General features: G+C 43.0%; 1 protein-coding gene across 1 annotated transcript; it reads left to right on the forward strand.

Annotated features, from left to right (window-relative positions):
* Positions 1 to 5,406: 5,406 nt before the first annotated feature.
* Positions 5,407 to 6,075, forward strand: LOC112105900 (claudin-8-like). Its single transcript, XM_024198899.2, has one exon. It carries the CDS (start codon positions 5,407 to 5,409, stop codon positions 6,073 to 6,075), a length of 669 nt encoding a protein of 222 aa, XP_024054667.2.
* Positions 6,076 to 19,915: the final 13,840 nt, after the last annotated feature.

The following is a 19,915-nucleotide window of genomic DNA, read 5'->3' on the forward strand; positions in this document are numbered from 1 at the left end:
TGTGTGTGTGTGTGTGTGTGTGTGTGTGTGTGTGTGTGTGTGTGTGTACACACACACACAGAGTGATGACAGATTTAGGATACCCTTTCATTTTATAAACAACACAGACTACTGTGGCACAGTTGTATATAACCCACCTAAAACAAACTGAAACAAGACATCTCTAAAATGCTCCTCCTACACCAGATGGACATATAGGAGAATATTTTCCTGCACTACCCTCAGATCCGTAACCTCCGTGGTGGTTTCAGCATGCTTGTCATGCAACAATTGAAATAACCACAGAGGTTGCTTGTGCAAATAAACTGAATATACAAGATTATCATCATTTAAATTAACATTGAAGAAGAGTTGGCTAAATAATACCTTTAAGCTCTTTGAGCTGCTGTACTGAGATGTATTTCAGTAAGTGCCTTGATTGGAAGACAGTACTTCTAGGGACAATTTCACTGCACCAGCCAATTTGTGTCTGTGATATAGAATCATTCCCAGATAAAGGTTATCTCTTGGAATTATGACGTTATACACAGCTGGTAAAAAGTAATGTGAGCAACAAAGTTCCCCTTAGAATGGCCCTGTCTCTTTCCCTTCCTAGATATTCCTAGAGAACAGGGTTGTTGGGACCAGAATAGTTGTTCCCTTCACAACTTCAGACTCTGTATGCCTGCAAGCTTTCACACACTTTTGCTTATCTGACAATGGGCCATTTTCCATTCCATAATCTTTTCTACCTCTTCTCTCACTGTCCTAACGCTATACACAGGGCCGATGAGAGGGGGGACGGGGGAAGCCGGTACAAATTACCGGGGCCCAGTGGTCCGGAAGGGGGCCCGGGGCCCGGCATCCCCCCCCCCCGCCATCAGCCCTGTTTAGCCGGTCCGCCCAAGGTGACAGGTGCCTCATAAAATGCTTGAAATAGATTAAATAGATTAAACCAGAAAGATCTCAAAAGGATATTGAATATTTTGTCCAGGGCACAAAGGGATCATCCCACAACTATCCGAATGGGTCAGGCTCTGGGAATTCTGAGAATCCCATTTCCATTGCCATTTTTTGGTAGTATTTTTGTTTTTAGGTGTGTTAGTGAGAGAAGAACTAAAAAAAGGACATACACAGAGTTCATGTAGCAAATTATTACATCTCTTAGCATGCCATCTATGGTTCAGTTCCAGTTCAGCTACACCTCTACCCAGATATAACATGAATTCGGATATAACGCGGCAAAGCAGCGCTCCGGGGGTGGGAGGGCGGGGCTGCGCTCTCCAGTGGATCAAAGCAAGTTCGATATAACACAGTTTCACCTATAACGCGGTAAGATTTTTTGGCTCCCGAGGACAGCGTTATATCAGGGTAGAGGTGTATTTGTATACATGCAATGAACAACACCTAGTCTCTCTCCTCCCACTTTTTGCTTTTCCTTTATTCCTTTCATTCCCACAGGGTTCAACTAACAATAATTACCCTATTATTGGACAGTATGTAAGTATAGTTGGTATGGTAACATTTTGTTTTACACACATATGGTGTGATGTCATCTTCTTTAGGAGGTAACAATCTAGAAAAAGCATTAAAATACTTAAGATGTTTTGGATGTAATGACACAAAATGGCATGTGATACATTTTTCTCAAGTTTTTCTGGGAGTAATTTATCTACCACACAAGTCATATTCTGACCACCAGAGTGTAGTTTTATGCATGACCTCAACAGCTGACCCCCCCCCCCCCCCCCCCCAAAAAAAAATCACAAGATTGTAACACTTAGCTTTAAGACAATTCCAGTAGACATTATAGATCAGGGCACTGGGCATGATAAGTCAGAGTTTGGTATCTATTAAAGTTGGCTGAAAATTTTTGAACAACCATTCCCCCCCAGAAATAGCCTTTCAATACCAGTGTTGATATTTTCAATAAAAATATTAATATTTTCGAGGAAAAAAAAGAAAGGGAAAAGATTGTTCTGCTTCAAAGTCTGTAAAATTTTGACTTTTTTGGTGATAAAATAAAACTCATCAAGCTCTAAAGAGCTACTGTATAAGTGACAAGCAGTAAAGAGACCAAGGTCCAAGCTTACTACTGCAGGCTCCATATCTAGGCCTCTATTCAGAAAGTCCATCTCTGAGAAAGTAGTATCCTGCTTGAAATTAGAGCCGGTGTCGTTTAATGCTCGATGTACGAGACTGGGAAGCAGCAATCTGGCTCCTACGTCTGAGCTCTAGCCTTAGCTTTGACACTTCTCTCTGAGGCTTATTAGTGTCCCTGCCTCACCTTCCACAGCTATAGAATAGGGACAGTAATTCACATCTACCTCATAGGCCTGTTGTGAGAATTAGAGAATGTTTAAAAAAAAAATGCTTAGAACTTCAAGAGCACTATCCAGGTGTTAAATATTGTATCTCCATCAAGGAGGTTTTAGGTCACTCTGTGGTTCCTGCTGCTAGACTCAAAATTATTTGGCCAGTGCCCCCTAGAGGACTTAACACACAGGTATGTAATATCCATTTCAATGCTCAGTTCACTTTGCAAAGCACTATTTCCAGACCGTCCTTGGTCTGTTAGAATCTGAATTAGTAGTGGTAGGCTGAGAGAGTTTTTTTTCCCCTTATAAGCCAGTAAAGGCAAAATCATTTTATTATGGATTTTATCCTTATTTTTAATAATTTAAAATATTTGTATAAGCACCTTTGGCTGTAACTAAATTTAAAAATAATTATAAAAATCAAGGAATGCATTTGACCTTTCACACATATGTAAGCAGAGTCAGGATGAGCTCTACCCTGACATCTGGTGGTGAATTATGGCGAGTGTGGAAAAGAACTCCAGGGGCTGATCTTGTTTGCATAAGCACACCCACCCATCTGGCATGAGACAACAGCAACTGAAAGTGGTTACTTTGGCTGGTGTGGGATCCCCAGTTTCTCCGTTATTGGGGCAGGAAGAATAAAGTTTTGTTACCCTGATTCTGTGAATCAAGGCCAGTGGAACTGTTGTATGACAGAAGGACTCACCATTAACTAAGTAGCACTTGCTTGACAAGGGGCATGGGTTACAAAACCTAGTGAATTGAGAGAGGTTGGGGGCAGGTATTTGTATGTGGTGGTGTGGGCCCCTTTTGTGAGCCTGAAACACCAATTGCACCACCTCCTCCTCCTCTCCACTGTTAAATGTCAGAGCTAACTTTGATTCCATTAGGAGTCTAGTTACAAGCTGCTGAGCTGAATTCACTTTGGGCCAATAGTGCACCAGCACTGGGGCTCCCCTACTACTAGCTGAAATCACAAAACAGCTAAAGTTACTAAGAGCTGAGATCACTGAGTGCTGTGTTAACTAGTGGGGGAGCCTGAAGCTATATTGCTAAGTGGCTGGCAGAGCAGTTTGTGGGGACGGCTGGAGGAGCAGCTAGCAGAGCAGAGCCTTGCAGGGACGGTTGGAGCGGCCCAAGGAACGGCGAGCGGAGCAGTTTGTGGGGACGGCTGGAGCGGCTCACAGGTCGGTGAGCGGAGCGGAGCAGCTGGTAGAGCAGAGCAGTTCGTGGGACGGCAGGAGCGGCTCGTGGCGAAGGCTGCAGCGGAACCCCACGGAGAGGCGGCCGGTCGGCCTCGGATCACGTAAGGTGCCCCTTAACACCCTGCACGCCCCCCCCTTTGAACTCTGGGGCTGGACTGACCAGGGACAGAGACTTTGGGTGATTTGGGGGTTGCTGGTTTCAAGAACCAACGGGAAAGGACATGGCCCAATTTGCTGGGGTGGGTCTTCGCCCATGGTTTGATCTATGAACTCTAGTTGTGGTGTTTTCCCAATTTAATGCTATGTCATTTACCTCATGTTATTAAACATTTTCTGCTACACCGAGACTCTGTGCTTGCAAGAGGGGAAGTATTGCCTCTTCGAGGCGCCCAGGGGTGTGTGTAAGATTTTCCCAAGTCACTGGGTGGGGGCTCGAGCTGGTTTTGTGTTACGCTGTAGGGAGGGGACCCCTATGCACTGAACCTGGCCCTTGCTGCTATCAACTCGGCCTGGCAGAAGGGTTACACATATATAAAGCTGACGACTCAACAATTATTACAGATAGCTCTTAGACAGCACTTTATGGGCCAGATCCTCAGTTGGTGTGCATTGGCATAGTTCCACTGCCTTCCGTGGATCTACACTAACCTAAAACCAGCTGAGGATATGGCCATGTATATCAAAGAGCTGAACTAACAGAAACTAATTAATCTCCATAAGACCCAAGTGTAGCTATGTATTATCAACTCCAGTCAGGGATGGGAAAATGAAAGAGTGAGAGAGGTTAAACCCCATGCCCAAGGCAAACCAGACCACTGGCAAGATTACAGCTCAGGAGACCTGGCTCGTAGTCCTCTGAGCAGTCCATGTTATATATTGTAGGAGGTATCCATAGCCATTAATCCATCATGTAAGTGTTGTCCACTTAGAGAATAGGCAAACACTATAATATGAATGAATGAATTAATTAGTGCCTCGTTATTTTGTTGGAGAGCTTTTCTTCCCTGCTAGTGTCCACTAGAAGAAGTTATTGTAACAGAATACACTCACCTGCTAATAGGAAGTCACAGAGAGGTTATTTCCTGTCACTGGCCTTTCCTTCTAGACTCAAATGAAAAAGCTATGAAATGATGCTAGCTCCTGGTTTTGGTGTCCTTATAAATTATGCATCTGTTTAGGTAAAGCTTTGATGTTGACTACAGTACTTGAGCTTACTGTACATAATTCTATGATAATACTTTTACATTGATCAAAACGAGGAGTCACTATTAAAGGACTACAGTAAGTGCCTGCTAGTTTGTTTGTTTTTTTTAAAATCAGATGTTTTTCATCTAGGGGAGAGCAAAAAGCATGTAAGCCCTACCTTAAATGCAATTTTAGCTTTCATCATAGAAATAATTGTACTGATCTAAGTTATGCAATATTTTACATGACAGAAATTAAGTCCTGCGCTAACACCTCATGTTCTACATTTCAACACAGATGCAGTTTTGCTGTGGAATAATTAACCTTGTAATTAGCTTTCTATAATGGGGACCCTGACACACACTTAATTATAGCATCACTAAGGAGCAATGAAGTCAAGTATGATATTCCTAGATACACCCTATCTAGCCTCTCATTGGCTGGAAAGCTGTTGGGCCTGATTGTGAAGTGCTCTAGTCAGAGGTCTTTCAAATATCAAAGCAGATAAATAGCAGGTCCTTCTACTCAGTCAGCAATGGACTGCTGCCTATTGAACTTCAGAAATACAAATTGAAACTGCTTCAAAGTCACTTTGGCACACAAGCAAACTATTACAGGAAAGATTCTTTCTTGCTCTTGATTTTATCTCCCAGAAACCCTGCTTTGGAAACACGTTCCTGTGGACTATTTTTTGGTGCACCTGTCTCAGAAGAAATATGGCTTGTTGGGCACTGCAAATCACAGGCCTAATACTTGGAGGCATCGGCATGATTGGGACTTTTGCAATCACTGCCATGCCTCAGTGGAGAGTGTCTGCTTTCATTGAAGGTAACATTGTGGTGTTTGAGAACATCTGGGAAGGACTATGGATGAATTGTGTCTATCAAGTCAACATCAAGATGCAGTGTAAATTCTATGACAGCGTACTAGCACTCCCACCTATTTTAGAAGTATCCAGAGGACTGATGTGTTTTGCTGTGATGCTGTCCGTTATTGCCTTTCTGACAGCCATTACTGGCATGAAGTGCACTGTGTGTGTTGGGGATAACAAGCAAGCCAGGAGTAACATTCTGCTGGCAGCTGGGATCATTTTTATCCTAACTGGGATTCTAATTTTGATACCCGTGTCTTGGACTGCAAGCAACATCATTGGAGACTTCTATAATCCAGCAGTTCACGCAGGATTGAAACGAGAACTGGGAGCTGCCCTCTACTTAGGCTGGGTGAGCTCAGCATTTCTCATGATTGGAGGAGCATTATTTTGTAGCTTTTATAGCTGTGCTGATAAACCCAGAACATGGAGGTATTCATCACATTCCTGCCATAGACCGCACAAGTTTGAGCATGTGGAAATGAAATCCACAACCAAGCACGCTTATGTCTAGCTGTTTTGTGATCTTTCTGTTTAGCATTTTGATTTGTACTGATGGACATTAATACCTACTTTGAATTGTAAGTGGCTAAAGTAGGAACTGTTTGGTTCATTTGTAATTCACTATTATCTATCTATTGTGACAAAGTTCCTCCTCTATCTTGGTGGGTCCTGCGCTTATTGGCGGATTTTATTGCCTCAGAGATTCACCATGTGGGTTGGGGAACAGCCCAGAGACCTTCCCCTCTGGAAGAACCCACAGTCCAGGTCAATTGGGAGGTTTGGGGGGAACCCAGGCCCACCCTCTACTCCGGGTTCCAGCCCAGGGCCCTGTGGACTGCAGCTGTCTATAGTGCCTCCTGTAACAGCTGCATGACAGCTACAACTCCCTGGGCTACTTCCCCATGGCCTCCTCCAAACACCTTCCTTATTCTCACCACAGGACCTTCCTCCTGGTGTCTGATAACGCTTGTGCTCCTCAGTCCTCCAGCAGCACACCCTCTCAGCTCCTTGCACCTCTTGCTCCCAGCTTCTCACACTCGCACCACAAACTGAAGTGAGCATCTTTTAAAACCCAGGTGCCCTGATTAGTTTGCCTTAATTGATTCTAGCAGCTTCTTATTAATTGGCTCCAGGTGTCCTAATTAGCCTGCCTGCCTTAACTGGTTCTAGCAGGTTCCTGATTACTCTAGTGCTGTGCAGCCCCTTCTCTGGTCACTCAGGGAACAGAAAACTACTCATCCAGTGACCAGTATATTTGCCCTCTACCAGACTCCTGTACCCCACTGGTCTCGGTCTGTCACATTATCTATTATTATTTATCATTCAGCTTGGAAGGACTAGATTTGTCTCAGTAAATGTCCATTTCACCACACACGCAAACCGATGAAAAGAATATTTCCATCAGTAATAATCAAAATTTGCAGATAAGCAAAGAAAGAAAAATGCCACTTGAGAATATATTAGAGTTTGATTTGAAGAGATTTGCTTTGTATGTTTTGACATATGATATTGACAATTTGTGTTTTAATGGTTATAAAACTAACTTTTTGAACCCCCATGTCTACTGTCCTTAATTATTGTCTGACTCACTCTATTGTCCGACACCATCTTTGGTGCCTCCAAGCATGGTTGTGAACAGTCTATGTTCTGAGCAGAGATGTCTTGAACAAGCAAATCTTAGTCCCTCAGAACATTCTAGCACTGTTTACCTGGTGGGAAACCAAAGAGACTTTGTGCGTAGGGGTCCCCTTTGATCCTCCATCTTCCACAAAAGTCACTCATTCTGGATGCCTCTCTACTGGGCTGGGGAGTGCACCTGGACAGCCATGTGGCTCAGGGCTCTTGGATTCTGCTGGAGTCCAAGCTGTGCACCAGTCTCCTCAAACTTTATGCAGTGCCCAAAGCCCGCAAAAGATTTTTACCCTTCATCCATACCATGCATGTCAGAGTTATGACTATGGGGTTTACAACATAAACAGGGAAGAACAAGGTCCACCGCACTCTGCATGGAGGCGATCAAACTCTGGAATTGGTGCATCGGACATCAGATCACCTGGTTGGCTGTGCATCATCTGGGAGTAATGAACATATCTGCAGACTGCCTCAGCAGGAATTTCCACAAGAATAATGAATGGGAGCACCAATTCTCAGTGGTAAAGGATATTTTGCTCTGTTCAAAGTTTTGCCTTGACTGGAAGGATAGTAACTGCAGCATGGGGCCTAGAGTGTGGGGGAGGGGAAATGGATGATTCCTGGGGTTCTGGCATGAATTGTGGATGACCTTTCTAAAAGACTTGTCTTTAGCTGGTGTGTGAAAAGCAACTGCAAAAAATCAGTCCAATTCACACAATAGACATATGTTTAGTTTAGTAAGAAAAGGCCTCACGTAAGGCAACACTACAAGGGAATCACATTTTAAGGAACACATTTTGAGGAATTAAGAAATCTAGGGGCAAATGATACTCTTACTCCAGCTCTCAGAGACATGGAGACCCATGGTTATATGCTACAGGGAAAAGTTCAGAACACCAGCAACACCTGAATAAAAGCACAAATGACTCAACTTTTCTGAAAATGAAGAACACAGAACAAACATCAAATATAGATGTGCAAGGTCTTAAAAATATAAAAATACTGGGTCAGACCAATGGTCCATCTGGCTCATTATCCTGTCTTCCAACAGTGGCCAATGCCAGGTGCTTCAGAGGAAATGAACAGAACAGGCAATTATCAAGTAATCCAGGCTATGTTGTCCACTCCAAGCTTCTGGCAATCAGATACTAGGGACACTCATAACATAGGGTTACATCCCTGACCATCTTGGCAAATAGCCATTGATGGACCTATCCTCCATGAACTTATTTAATCCTTTTTTCAACCCCATTATAGTTTTGGCCTTCACATCCCCTGGCAACGAGTTCTACAGATTGACTGTACATGACTTAGTATGATTCCTAAAAAACAGGTATGGTCCTTCATGAACATTGAAGAGGAATTGTGCTTTGACGATGTCAGTGAATAAACAGAACCGACCACATGGATGTATTTACTTTTAAGATACTACATTCACAATCCTCTTCTCCCTCCCACCCTGCAACTGTTGTGACCTTATGACCAACTGTATGTGTTATTACTAGGTTTTTAAATGTCAGCATTTAATACTTAGTTTAATAACTTGATGTGACCATCCATTTAAATATTTTTGAGATTACAGGAAGAAAGAGCTTTGGAAATGACAGTTAACAGCTAAGAAATTTAAAATAAAAATATGCATATTTTGCTCTTTCCTTTACTCTTGCTTTTTTTTTTTAATTAAAGTGAATGAATATATTTTTCTTTAGCCAGTGCAAGGGTGCTTTAATCTCCTTATCGCCAGTGCTTTCCTACTTCAGTCTTGTTTTATGCATTAGGTCTCAGGATATGCTATATAATAAACACAGGTGCTCAGATTCCTTGGGAAATAAAACACTCAAAACTGATTTACTGACCTCTTCCAAGACTTGTTTGTAAGAAGCTGCCTGGAACATGACTAAATTTCAAAAGCTGATTCTGAAATATATATTTATCTCAAGGATGGGGGAAAAAGTCTGGAGAAAATAAGGCAGTTATTAAGATATAACCAAGATAGCCAATTTATGGAAAAGTTTATGACTTAGCAAAATATTTGCTCATCAAATAGAGAGATCAGTCAGGATTTAAGTCAAATGAATGCATACTTCCGAATTGTTTTGGAAGGCAACAATAAAGTGTGTAACAACTCCCATTAAAGTCAATGGAAAGATTCTCAAAGACTTAAATGAGAGTTGGTTTAAATTTAATCAATAACAATCAGGGCCGGCTCTGGCTTTTTTGCCGCCCCAGGCAAAAAAGCCTCCGGCCGCCCCCCCCCCCGCGGGGTGGGGGGGGAGGGTGGCGAGCCCCAGTGGGGGCTCCGCTCTCCCCCCGGCGGCCGGGGGGAGGGCGCCAGGGGGGAGGGCGGTGAGCCCCGGCCGCGGGAGGGCGGCCGGAGCCCTGCGAGGAGGGCGGCGAGCCCCGGCCGGGGCTCCGCTCTCCCCCCAGGGGCCAGAGCGCAGGGGGCAGGGCGGGGCTCGCCGCTCTCCCCCCTGCAGCCAGAGCGCCGCGGGGAGGGCGGCGAGCCCGGCCGTGGCCCCACTCTCCCCGGCGGCTGGAGCGCCGCGCCGCCCCCCCTCCAGGTGCCGCCCCAAGCACCAGCTTGGTGGGCTGGTGCCTGGAGCCGCCCTGATAACAATGCAGTCCAAGAGCAGAGGGGTCATTTCTTTTATCCCCCTCCATTTTTCCTGACACACAGAAACACCCCAGTTTATACACACATTGGAGTTTGTTTACTGACTTGGGCCGGATAGTCTCAGTACAAGTTCTAGAATAAGTTGATATTATATGACTACTTTAATAAATGCTTGTAGAATAAAAGCAAATAAACACCCTTTTAGGAAGAACATGCTTAGATAAAAAGTCAGGAGAGGTCAGCACATGAGCTTTCAATGAGCTGAGTTTTTACTGCATTCAGCACACTAAATCATGTAAAATACATTCCCCCTCCCCAGCCACACTTTCCCTTCCCCCATCTCTGCCTCCTCTCAATTCAAGTAGATCCAAATTCTTTACCAATATTAATTCTTCCCTTCCTCCATAAATCCTGCTGATTTTCCCCTTCCTTCAACAGATCATCTTGCTCATGGTGCAGACTCAACGATTCATGTAGTTCTCCATTCCCTTACCTTAACCTGCATTTTCCCCTCCCTCACTCTCCGTCTCTCCCTGATCCACAAGCCCATGCTCTTGCTTGCAGTCCCTTCTTGATGGATCAGTTCCCTCTTGTTTCTCCAGGCAAGACATTCTTGCGGGGGCATCCCTCGTTCAGAGATCCCTTTGAATTCACAGCATACCTCTGACCTAAAGGAGCCTGATGGTGCAAAAGGTCTGAATTTCGCAGCTGGTCTGGATCCAGCAGGCACCTCCAGACTGCTGAGAGAATGATATCTTGCAACTGGAACATCAGTAAAGGTAGAAAGAAACTACTGGGCTTCAGAGGAGAAATTAAAACAAAGGGGAAACATTTCTTTTTTGTATATGCATCCAGCTCATTGTGAGGGACTCAGCTGATTGTACTAATGGGCTAATTGAAATATTTCCCCCCCAACATTTACAATAGTGGGTTTAGTTCAAAGAAAAGGCTGAGATTTTTCCAGGTTCTTATTTTACTACATTTGCCCATCACCTAGAACAGGCTTCTCACTCTCTTTTGTTCGGTCATATGAATAATGAAAAATGCTAAAGGTATTGTTCAGGGTGCATGAGTGATGGAAAAGTAAATTTCCACCTATGTTTATTGTTCTTGCTTCTTAATGGGTTCAGATAATAAGACCTGCAAACCGAACAAGTCCTGCTAATTAATAAGACAAGTTTTAAGGAGAAGTGCCCTTTTGATCAAGGATATTTTACTCACACTAATACTGGAGGGCTCAATTCTCACATTATAATGATTGCTGCTGTGATGGGGTAGCAAAATTACAAAAACTAGATTCAGTTGATGTGCTTTGATAAGGTAACGGACAAAATAATCCCAAAACATTTGAACTTGCAGTAATTAAGCATAAAATATACATGCTATGACTATTTGGACAGTATCTGAATAAGCAATATCTATGTGAAAGCCACCATTGAATGATTTTATCAAACTGGTCCCTCCAGCATTCCCTTTTTAAACATCTAATTTCATCTAAAAAATAAATAAATAAATGAATGGAGATATCCCATCTCCTAGAACTGGAAGGGACCTTGAAAGGTCATCGAGTCCAGCCCCCTGCCTTCACTAGCAGGACCAAGTACTGATTTTGCCCCAGATCCCTAAGTGGCCCCCTCAAGGATTGAACTCATAACCCTGGGTTTAGCAGGCCAATGCTCAAACCACTGAGCTATCCCTCCCCCCACTAAAAAAGTCTATTCCAATTTTACTGACAAATCTGACATTATCCCTTGGTGCCAAAAAAAGGGGGGGGGGGGAAGGGAGACATGCGGCATTTTAAAAATAGAAACTGCAAAAACGTCAGGTGGGTATTACTCCCTGTGTTAGTCTAATTGAAAGATACATTAAGCTTTCTAAATCTATGTTGCCCGTTTTTGACATGTGTCCTTAATTTGTAGTTTTTGTCTTGGAGTTTTGTGAAGTTGTCCCTGATTACCATATGACAGAGATGATGGGTAAATTAGCATTTCAGTTTCTATCGAATGGATGAGTGACTGACAGACTGATAAGCAATGTTTATTCATTAAAAGATTCACACTGTAGTGCCAGATGGTGCTGGGAGACAAAAAAATACTCTAGACCCCAAACAAACATTTGCTTGCATACTGTCACATATATCCTGAAATTAACATAAACTGGCAGCAAAAGCTTCATGTGTGAAGGAAAAATTCTATTATTAACTAAAATATATATATTTTTAATAGTCCCAGACTTTGTTGGCTAAATTGGTTTCTGGTCTCTAAAGGCCCAGTCTGCCACCCTTACTCACATTACACAGTGCTAGACTTACAAGGCTGTAAATGCACACAGCTCAGAGGAACTCTGCAGGGAGCAGTTCTGTAAGTTACTGGCTCCTGAAAGGAAATAGGGGGAGCTGCAAGAAAGACAGATGCTGGTGCTAAAGCCCTCCCTGAAGCCATCAGGATAAAGGAAGCATTATGATGGCTGCCTGTGCAAGGGCCCGGTTAGATTTTCTTTTCCTTCCCTTGCCTGAATTAGCTTGCAAGCTTTGTGACAAGATGCAGGTTCTGGGGTGTGCACAGACTGCCAGTATTGGCTCCAAAACTGCTTTGCTGCTGACCCCAAGGGAATCCCAAACTTAAAGCCAGGAAAGTGGAGGCTAGCTCATGCTGGAGGCACAACAGTGATTCTGGAAGGGAGGTGGGTGTTAAAGCCATCTTGAACTCTTTTAGTGCATTTCCAGTCTATTATGCAGGATGGGTCTGATCAAACAGCCTTTCACCAAAATTGAAAATGGCCGACAGTTACCTCCCCACTTCTGGCTCTCCACAGTGTGGAGGTAGACAGAATCACACGAGACGCTCCCCTGCACAGTTCCACATTTGTACATAACACACACAGAGTTCTATTTGCAAACAGCTACCCACTGTGCGGGCACATACACACACATATGCTTTTGTATGGCTATCTCTGGGCTTATTTTGGGACATGGCTTCCTTTCACGTACACTTATTCTCATGTCCCCATTCTTATCCCGATACTATGCCCCCTTACACAAAATGATGCAGTGGTACTTCACCATGTGACATCAACACTTATGACAAACATACAGCTTCTAGAATTAGTGAGTTCCCATTGCTGCTTTGATCTATTTTATCAAGCATAGGACCCCCCATAAAACAGGCACAAAGATGAGAGTGAGAGGAGGAACATTAGAACAGCCTACCCAAGAGAAGTAGTGAAGGCATTGTCAGTGGAGGTATTTAAGAGTTGATCAGCTAAAACGCTAGTATGAGTAAATATTATACCTCCCTCATAGGCTATCGCAATCCAATGAAGAATTTTGCCAAAGCTAATCTGCTATTACAGTGAACTTCCTCCAAGCACAGAAGTGCTTGTGTCATTTCCCCATTCTTTCCCAGTGCCAACATCAACTCTCCCCCATATGTGTTGCATATCATCAGAAAAATCCAGTTGATGTCTTAGTGTTGAAAAAAAAAAAAACACAACACAGAGTAATTATATGTTAAGCTTTTCCTGAGTATGCTGTGCCTATGGCAAATTATCAGAGGAAGGCCAAACATTTCTGTGCAATGCACTGTGCATAATACTATGAATCAGACAGTCCTGTAACACTGGGATGGTGTTCCTAAAAGGTACATTTCACAATACATTCCATGGAATGAAAAACGTCCCTATGAATTTGATACTGAATGAAAGGGTATTAAATATAGTGTAAAAGACATAAGGATTTGAAGGCAATAGTTACAGATGGTATGCTCCTCTTGTGTTGGGTCAGATGAGGGTCAGATCTAGAGCTCACTGAAGTCAGTGGAAAGACTCCCAAAGCCTGTTGAAGTCAATGGATCAGGCCCTAATACCAGTTACAATTGTTTGCTTTCAGCTCTAACTGACATCACAAATGTTTGGTCAATAGCTTAGTATTTAATAAGAGGAGAACAGATTGAAATTGCTTTTTGAACTCTGCTTTTTGCCCACTTTTTCTCCTTCCTCATCACCTTTCTGGGATACGGACTCCCCGCAGCTTGTGGTAAAGTTACTGATGTGCACATTACATCATGATTTTACATCATTTCCAAAAAATGGTCTTTAAATTATGTTTGTAACAGGTCTAGCTGAGCTCCCCAGTTCGATGCCCACCAGAGTGCATGTGCCCACTGGGTCTGATATGCTTTAAGCCTCCAGAGTCTGTACAGAGTCCAGGCACTGCCCCTTGTTTGTACCCCAAGAATATGCCTAGAAACCCCAGATTCTCTCTGTAGCACCCATCTTGAGTGCTAAGAGCCTGTGGTGCCAACTGTGCAACCCCTGGAATCAATGCTGACTGTGCCTCATCCCCCCAGCCCGGACTCTCCTACAGTTTAAACACACCCTCTTCCAGAACTTCAGCCATGTGGGTGAACTGGGCATATAGCTTACCACTTCAACTGCATGCAACAGTGAAAACCAACAGGCACAGAGAGAGACTTTGCACAGAATTCTGACCACCACTGCTCTCTACTTAGTAAACACATCTATAAATATTTTCCCACCTCAGTTTCCTCACCACTCTGGTGAGTTCTCTGCGTTTAGGCAGAGTCCTCTACCCAGGATCATAGAATCATAGAAGCTTAGGGTTGGAAGAAACCTCAGGAGGTCATCTAGTCCAACCCCCTGCTCAAAGCAGGACCAACTAAATCATCCCAGCCAGGGCTTTGTCAAGCTGGGCCTTAAAATCTTGTAAGGAGGGAAGATTCCACCACCTCCCTAGGTAACCCATTCCAGTGCTTCACCACCCTCCTAGTGAAATAGTGTTTCCTAATATCCAACCTAGACCTACCCCACTGCAACTGGAGACCATTGCTCCTTGTTTTGTCATCTGCCACCACTGAGAACAGCTGAGCTCCATCCTCTTTGGAACCCCCCTTCCGGTAATTGAAGGCTGCTATCAAATCCCCCCTCACTCTTCTCTTCTGCAGACTAAACAAGCCCAGTTCCCTCAGCCTTTCCTCATAAGTCACATGCCCCAGCCCCCTAATCATTTTAGTTGCCCCCCGCTGGACTCTCTCCTATTTGTCCACATCCTTTCTGCAGTGGGGGGCCCAAAACTGGACGTAATACTCCAGATGTGGCCTCACCAGTGCCAAATAGAGGGGAATAATCACTTCCCTTGATCTGCTGGCAGTGCTCCTACTAATGCAGCCCAATATGCCATTAGCCTTCTTGGCAACAAGGGCACACTGCGGACTCATATCCAGCTTCTCATCCACTGTAATCCCCAGGTCCTTTTCTGCAGAACTGCTGCTTAACCAGTCAGTCCCCAGCCTGTAGCGGTGCATGGGATTCTTCCATCCTAAGTGTAGGACTCTGCACTTTTCCTTGTTGAACCTTTTAGCCCAATCCTCCAATTTGTCTCGGTTACTCTGGACCCTATCCCTACCCTCCAGTGTATCTACCTCTCCTCTCCCCCCAGCTTTGTATCATCTGCGAACTTGCTGAGGGTGCAATCCATCCCATCATCCAAATCATTAATAAAAAGATGTTGAACAAAACCGGCCCCTGCAGCTCATAACTTTTCTTCCAAAACTTGGAGCCTTCTCTCACCTGCAGTTAGACAGGATGCCCTGCTTCCAAAGACTGCCTGTCTCTTTCCCTCTCCTGCCCAAAATGTCCTCTGAGGTTCTGTGAATCTTCCTCTGGTCAACCCAGTCTCTGTGGTTTTTAAAGGCAAGCATCAGCACTTTAAGGTGTTAAAACTGCCTTGCTCTGAAACCTTTAGTGCATTACCAGTCTATGATGCAGGATGGGTCTGATTCAACAGCCCTTCACGAGAATCTACAATGGCCGTCAGTTACTTCTCCCTTCTTGCTTTCCCCAGCGTGAAGTGCATTTGAAGATTTTCCACTCTCCATACACCAGCCCCAGCAGAGAAGTAGGAGAAAACTGGTTCTCCTACCTTTCAGCTAACCCATTGTTCCATGGTGCTTTCACCTGAACAGGTGGCCATTAAGTTCTATTGAACCATTGTATCTGGTCTAGGAGGGACCTTATGCAGTCCTTGTCAGCCAAGTGGATTCTACTTACACTGAAGCAGTCTAGGACAGAGGTGGGCAAACTACACTCGCGGGCCACATCCAGCCCACGGGACCATCCTGCCTGGCCCCTGAGCTCCCAGCTGGGGAGGCTAGTCCCCAGCCCCTCCTCTGCTGTCCCCCCTTTTCTGCAGCCTCAGCGTGCTGCGTCACCAGCACGGTGGTGTGGCTGGCTTCAAAATATCACAGTTTCACAAAGATTAGAACAATATTGTCAAGCACTTTATTTTATTATTATTTTTTACACTCCCTACGTGTTTATTTCCCTTGTCAGAGGCTCAAATTCCTTCCTAATTTTTTTTTCTTTTTAGGATACAGTCCCGACTCCTCCCTCCACCCTGGTGTTTCTAATGGATCTTGATGCTGACATGTTTTCCTGAGTTATTTATGCACCATAATTATCACTGATATCAGCATAGCTATGGGAACAGTGCTAGTCAGTTAACTTCAGCTGCATGGCCGAAGAATAAAATAAAGTTTTGTGTGGGACCTAGATAAATATTGGCTATTGATCCCCCCCCCCCCAAGTCTCAGCAAGAATGGATATATTTTTATACTAAGGTACTGGTAGAATAGAATATCTTCTGACAATGTAGCATAAAGCTCTCAGATCTAGGATTTAGTTAATCTTTGAATCACATTTCAAACAAAACTTCAATACGTTTATCATAGAAGTTACGTCTTTCTTTGTTTGCCTCTGAGTTTTGCACAGTTGGCCACATAAAGAGGCATCTGTCACTATCAGCAGAATAAAACAATAGTGTCTATGCTTTGGAATAATGTAAAGTTGTTCTTGCAGTGCAATTTGTTTAATTAATAGTGTTAGTATTGGGGGGGGGGAGGAAATCTATGTATTATCACTTAAAAAACCAGTAAAAAGTAGAAATGATCCGTTTTCTTCATTTAAAGTACATCATCTATTCATGTAAAAAGTTGCTGGGTTTATGACTTTCATAAACCCATGATTTATATGAGACTTCGCTTCTTAAAGGTTTGCCATTACAGAAGAAACAATGAAAAATAATGCTTAATATATAAACAATTTTTGCAAAGTATTGTTAAAACATAAAGGTCAACTTATTAACTGATTAATCATTAAAATGCAATCGGGAGGAAAGAAAACTATTTACTAATGTTATTCTGGAACTGCTGAAAAACTATTTTTGTACTGCTGCATGAGGCTTATTTTTCTTTTTTCAGTTCAGTGATGAATGAATCATCAATCCTTAATTTAGACAAAGGTAGGAAAAGCCAATCTCCTTGTTACCATAAAGTTCAAACTATGTGTGGTCCTTAGCATGTATGGTTCAGACAATGATTATATTTTCTAGGATAGCTTGAAAAAGAAAATAACTCTTATAAACTCATCACCTGACCATGCATCTGCTTGAATGAATTCAAATTGCTGCTTATTTTTTCAAACACTCATTCTAACAGTGTTAATAAAGCAATTATGAGCACAGGAAGTGCATTTATTGATGTCTAAATCTATAAGTCTTCATAACGACTGAAAAACAGAAGTCATCACTTCTGGTGGCTTGGTAAAACAAAATGAATCTACTGCCCCTTTCAGCACTTGTCAGAAACATACAGCTAATGGTAGCATAAAATCCCTCCTTACCCTGTAAAGGGTTAATCCCTCCTTTACCTGTAAAGGGTTAAGAAGCTCAGATAACCTGGTTGGCACCTGACCAAAAGGACCAATAAGGGGAGAAGATACTTTCAAATCTGTGGGGGCAGGTTTTTGTTTTCGTGTTCCTTTGTTCTGTCCCAGTCAGCGAGGAGCCCAGGGCAGGGAAAATACATCTCCCTAAGCCACATCTGAACTAAGCATCTAACATTACAGAAATAGTAAGTAATAGCAAGGAAATGCGTTAGATTATCTTTTGTTTCAGCTTGTGAATTTTCCCTGTGCTAAGAGGGAAGTTTATCCCTGTTTTTGTAACTTTAAAGTTTTGCCTAGAGGGGAAATCCTCTGTGTTTGGAATCTTTTTATTACCCTGTAAAGTTATCTTCCATCCTGATTTTACAGAGGTGATTCTTTTTTCTTTTTTTAAATAAACTTCTTTTAAGAACCTGATTGTTTTTCAGTGTCCTAAAGACCCAGGGGGGTTGATCTGTGCTCACTTTGTAACCAATTGGTTAGGATATTATTCTCAAGCCTCCCCAGGAAAGGGGGTGTAGGGGTTTGGGGGGATATTTGGGGAAGGTAGGGCTCCAGGTGGCCCTCCCTGAATGTTTATTTAAATCACTTGGTGGTGGCAGCAATAGTAAGGGCAAGGAAGGAATTTGTGCCTTGGGGAAGTTTTAACCTAAGATGGTAGAAATAAGCTTAGGGGTCTTTCATGTGGGTCCCCACATCTGTACCCTAGAGTTCAGAGTGGGGAGGGAACCCTGACAGCACTAAATAAAGTTATTGATGTATATATTTTTACCAATAATTAGTGGAACACATCTCTTCTCCCTTTGTTGTCAAAACCATAAATCTTTAGGTTCCTCAAATTCCCAGCGAAACTATTTATTCACCCGGGGGAGGGGGGGAGGGAGAGAGGGGAAGGTGGGAAGAGGAATCTGTTCCTAGACTACTTTGAGCTTTTCTTTTGTGACTCAAACTATGTGATCAGGTTAGTCATATTCCACCATTTATTTCTGCAAAATATCTTCTATACAAAAGTATCAGAGAATGCTTTGTGGTTTACTGCAATCTATACATAAAAATAAAAGCAGAGTATGGTGGTTACAATATAGAATACAGGTAGCAGCAATAGGTATGGTGGAGCAAAGATGAAGAAGGGTAAAAATCTATATTATGGGGATAGCAATTGAGTAGAGAAAAACTGGGATGTTCAGAAAGTACATAAAAAGCAATACTAGTGTCATTTGAAATACTGTATTAACCATACATTTCCATATTTGAAACCTCAACACAAACACCTAATTGAGAAGAGTCTGCTGGAAAGCATGATGGCCTAGAAAATGATGCTAAGCACGAGTGTCTAGTGCTTAGCACTTATTTGGTACTGCACAAATATTAATTTATGAATTTGCACAACATCCCCTTTGATCTAGGAAAGATTTTTCATCCCTTTTTTACAGATGGGGGAAACTGAAATAGAGTTTAGGCTCCAGTTCACAAAAGCATGTAACCATGAGCTTAACTTTAATTATTTCAATGGAAATTAAGCACATGCTTAAATTCTTTGCTGAATTAGGGCTAAAGGGCCAAATTTCAAAAAGATATTTAGGTGCCTAGTGGGATTTTCAATAGCACATAGGGGCCTAAATACCTTTAAAAAAAAAAAAATCTAGCCCTACGTGACTTTCTCAAGACTACTCAGATAGTCAGTGTAGCAGTGAAAGGAATTCGTAGACTTAGACTTTAACATCAGAAGGGACCATTGTGATCATCTAGCCTGATTGACCTCCTGCACATTGCAGGCCACAGAACCTCATCCACCCATTCCTGTAATAGACCCCTAACCTCTGGCTGAGTTACTGATATCCTCAAATCATGGTTTAAAGACTTCAAGTTACAGAAAATTCACCATTTACACTAGTTTAAACCTGGAAGTAACCCATGGCCATGCGGCAGAGGAAGGCAAAACCCCTATCCCCCTCCCCCCAATATCTGCCAATCTGATCCAGGGGAAAATTCCTTCTGGACCCCAAATAGTACTCAGGGGGCCAGAATCTCAGCTGGGGTAAATCACCATAGCTCCCTTGGTTTTATGGAGCTATGGTGATTTACTCACACAAGGATTCGGTCCAGGAATTCCTAGTTCCTAGATGTCTGGTCAGAATCAAGCTATAGAGTAAACAGATTTAACATGATACTTGCTGAATAAATTTGAACAATGTCTTATTTTGAGGAAATCATAATCTGCTTTCAGGTGTTCTGTGAGCACAAAAATACAGTCAGCCCAGGTCTACACTAAAAACTTAGGTCGACCCAGGTATGTTGCTCAGGAGTGTGAAAAATCGACACCTCTGAGTGATGTAGTTAATCCATTCTAACCTCCAGTGTAGACAAC

This window comes from Terrapene carolina, unplaced genomic scaffold (genome assembly GCF_002925995.2).
Source record: "Terrapene carolina triunguis isolate 2854851 unplaced genomic scaffold, T_m_triunguis-2.0 Scaffold30, whole genome shotgun sequence".
NCBI lineage: Eukaryota > Metazoa > Chordata > Testudines > Emydidae > Terrapene > Terrapene triunguis.

What these genes read in the sequence shown, in the direction of transcription:
- LOC112105900 (XM_024198899.2), top strand. Translation starts at nt 5,407, where the DNA reads ATGGCTTGTTGGGCACTGCAAATCACAGGCCTAATACTTGGAGGCATC.